Below are 3860 nucleotides of genomic sequence, written 5' to 3'. Positions count from 1 at the left end.
ACAGTGTTTTCTTTCTTTGAACATTGTTTAGTTTTGGAGGTGCACACACAGACTCAAACTCTTGCAGAAGATTTGTGTCTGGTTTAGACTCATCACTGTCTGGTCAGTGAAATGCCACAGTTCCTGTCAGCCATCCTGGACTCTCATCTCATGACTGTTCATTTCTGCTCTGCTGTTTTCTATTTTGCCTTGTAGAAAGCTTCTGCAATCCTTCTGTCACAGCCTACAGAATTTGATCTCGGACTACTCGACATTTATGGCACAGAATAAATAAATGTGATTTATTTCGCCTTTGCAAAGAACGAGGGAAAATATATTTCTTTTCAAAACAGAAATTGAAAGTTGCAGAGCTGTTTGTTTGGAAGCAAAACTTGCAAATATTCCGGTTAAGATAGTTTTCTCTTAAATCCACATCCGCATTTTTAGGAAGCGTCGAGAGATGCATTTGATTATTCAGAAAATATGCTTGAAAAGAAAGTTAAGTAAATCAGAACCGATCTTAACCTGTTGGCTGTAATCCGACTTAACCCTCCTTGTTCTTGTGTCAAAAAAAGTTTTTACAATACAATGAAAGCTTTGTGATTTTTATTTTTTGCTTTACTCAGGAAACGGACGTATTGTTTTTACATGCTACCTTTTAGGGAGGAATGATTTTCAGCCCGTTTGGGTGGTACAACCCTTGGCGACCACTGCAGAGCAGAGCAGAGCTCTGGGTCCTGCAGCCGTGCCTCTGGCTGCCTGCCTGCTGCATTGAATCTGTCTGGCAGCTCACGAGCAAACCCACCACAGGATTATGTTCTGGCCACGGCTGCTGCTCATCTGTCAGTATTACAGAGGGGAATTATTTAACCCTTTCAGTCCTGATGCATCATTTATATGGTTCTTCCTTTCAGGCTGACGGCAGAGTTTTACCACTAGATGCATTATATAAGCATTGTGATGTTACACATTTGAAGAGGCACATTTTGCTTTCAAATCATCAGCTCAAGGGTGTTATAAATTTAATTTCTTTGTAATGTTTATTTATGTTGGAGAATGAGAGTGGGTTTTGTGTGGGGCTATAGTTAAAAAAAAAATCGTACATCTGAAAGGATAAACATGGGAGTCATTAAGATGTAATTGTCTGCTTATTGGTTATTTAATGACGATAATCAAGCTGGTAGGTTTCACTTCCTCTCTAAATGATTAGCTTTTCGTCATAACAGCGTTCAGAAAGTCTGTCCTGCTTCATCTCTTTTCCTCTGACCTCCTCTCCTGCAGTCCCGAGAGCCCCTGGCGCTGTGTGACCTGAAAGCTGAGGTGTCTCCCCGAATCTCGGCTGAGGATCTGATTGACCTGTGTGAACTCTCTCTTGCCGGACCAACCAAAAGGAGTAAAAGTGGCAAGCCAAAAATTGTTGCCGTCGACATCCGCAATGTGGAAGAGTATCCTTAATAAATATCATTCCGGACTTGTCTTGTTTCTAAGCTGTTGTTTATGCGCTTAACGATGCTGAAACTACTACATAAATTCCTACATAAAAGTGGATGGCTGATACAGTGGTGGGTTTTACTATATTGAAAGGCGTGACCCAGTGAAGGTTGCGGAGATACAAGGACAAACAGTCTGGCAACAACAGCGCTGAGCCCCTCATTTCCTGCTACATCATTAAGCTTCTCTTCACAGAAACAGCCAGTTAAATCTGTCATCTGAAACCGAAGTCTCCAGCACGGTCACACTACGATCGTTTGTGGTGATGTGGGGGTCATTGCTGCTTACCATTAACGTTGGCTACTGGGATTCTGGTTTGAGAATGATGTTTCTATTTTTTTGTAGGATAACTGCTGTTACCAATCCAATCTGATAACAATGTATTTCTCAACAGTTTACATGTTCAGACACTGAAGCAATTTTTGTAAATATTTACTCTTTTTCTGCTTTTATGTTTTCAGCAAGACATTTTTCTCAGCCGTCTAACAAATATATGCTGTCCAACTTCGTCACGGTATATTGCAGTATTTTCTGAAGGTTGAGTGTTTACTTATGCGATGAACTGCATAATTACACTGTTACCTCTGTTAATGTTACCTTACATCTCTTTTTCTGATAACCTGTCTGAAACCTCTTTCCTAAAACCAGACTGGCTCACTGAAACATTTGTTCAAACAAATGTGACTTAAAAGCCTATTATTTACATAAAAAAATGCATGCAAATGTTCTTCTTTTCGTCTTACGTATGTTACTTTTTGATATGCTTAGGTTTCTTGGTAGAGTTACAAACACACAAAGATCACCGACTAAAATGGCTCCGTGTCTGGGAAAGGGAAGTGGAAAGAAATTTAGGAGGGATGAGCTTTTTTAGTTTCCCGTCCAAATACTGTAACATGCAGTAAGCCCAGCACAAAGCTGCCCAACCAAATACTGCAGTCTGGGAGAGGGGATAGCATAAAGTAGGAAGATTAACCAGGGGACTCCAGCATTGTTTTGGCTTTTGAATGCTGTATCTTTCCTCTTTCATGTAGTGTTGGTGTCTGCATTCCCTTTAACAAAAATGATTATCCTTTTCATTCTTTTCTAAATAAAGCATTCTTCATGCTGCTAAAGAACATTTGCAGCTCACAATATTCAAAGACCTGTATTGTGGGAAAGATAAACAAAGTTCACCACAGTTGTGGGCTTTGCTTCAGACGGATTAGCACACCTGCCAAACTTTGCACTCCTTAACTCTACTGTCTCCAGCTTTGGGAGAGGACACGTTTCAGGAAGCATCAACATTCCCTTTAACAGCGTCTTCGGGCCTGATGGTGAGCTTGTGCAGTGTCCTGCTTCAGGAGTCCTCCAGAACTACAGAGGGCGTGTGATTGTGATCGTCAGCCATGCTGTAAAGAGTGCTGCTTTGGTGAGCTAGCTGAGCTACACCTACATCAATATGCCACGCGCTACAATAAAAACTTTATGTATTTGTAGTAATGTTTGACTGTTAATGTTCACCAGTCTCTTATGCAGAAATGGTGTTTGAATGCACCTCCTGTGAGAACATGAATAAAGTTGTGTTATTGCTTATATGTAAAATATTTTAATATTTTTAATAAGTGCTATAAACAAGCATTCTATACAGGATTTTTAAAAAAATATTTGACACAGTATGCATTTAAGTAGAAAATACCGCAGTGATTCATTAATTTATTTACAGAACCTTCTAATTTAATGCAAAGCTTTAATCAGAATTTCTAGGTATATGTGTATCATTAGCATGTTGCTCTTTGTTGCTTTTTTGTATATGTTAATGTTGAACATGACAGTGTTTGTAGAGGAGTATGGTTTAAGGTACAAACGAGGCACACACAAACAGTGTCAGTAAGACCACAGAAAAAAATAGCAAAGTTCTGAATTACAACAAATGAACATTAAAATATCACTGGACTACATACATCCGAAATACATACAGAATATTTTGTGTGCAGACATTATCTTTCTTTTACGTCTATCTAAATCTGCCTCAGTTACAACAGAAACCCATTGTAAGGTGAGTTGTGGTCATCAATTCTGTTTTACATGTCAGTAAAGATGTTACTGCTCCAGAAATGACCTTGCAAATATTTTTCTTCTTCCCAGTTTGCTGCCCATCTGGTCAAGGTGAATTTTTCTCGTGTTTGTATTCTGGATGGAGGGATCAGCAAACTGAAGCCCACAGGACTCCTCACTGTCCCATCACCTCAGATCTGACCTTATCATCCACCTTCGGATTAAAAGAATAAACGGGAGGACTGAAAAACAAATAGGCTTCTAGATGAAATTAAAATAAAAGTGTTAGTAAACAGATGTTATCATGCTACGGTGTTATAAAACATCAGTTTGATTAAAATGTTAACTGGATTGTT

The 3860-nt window shown here is 39.1% G+C and overlaps 1 protein-coding gene across 1 annotated transcript in view; it reads left to right on the top strand.

The window, feature by feature from the left end:
• Positions 1-3860, top strand: part of tbck (TBC1 domain containing kinase) — a 41198-nt gene extending 37338 nt beyond the window's left edge. Inside the window, exons 24-26 of the mRNA XM_015039624.1 lie at positions 1261-1424; positions 2719-2878; positions 3595-3860. Of these exons, the coding sequence (XP_014895110.1) occupies positions 1261-1424; positions 2719-2878; positions 3595-3705 (435 nt within the window). The 3' untranslated portion in view covers positions 3706-3860. The remainder of the gene's footprint in view (positions 1-1260; positions 1425-2718; positions 2879-3594) is intronic.

The sequence above is a fragment of the Poecilia latipinna genome, unplaced genomic scaffold (genome assembly GCF_001443285.1).
Source record: "Poecilia latipinna isolate Pla-1442-1.1 unplaced genomic scaffold, P_latipinna-1.0 Scaffold478, whole genome shotgun sequence".
Lineage (NCBI taxonomy): Eukaryota > Metazoa > Chordata > Actinopteri > Cyprinodontiformes > Poeciliidae > Poecilia > Poecilia latipinna.
Note: the sequence above shows the minus strand (reverse complement) of the source record. Positions and strands in the feature narration are given on the sequence as shown.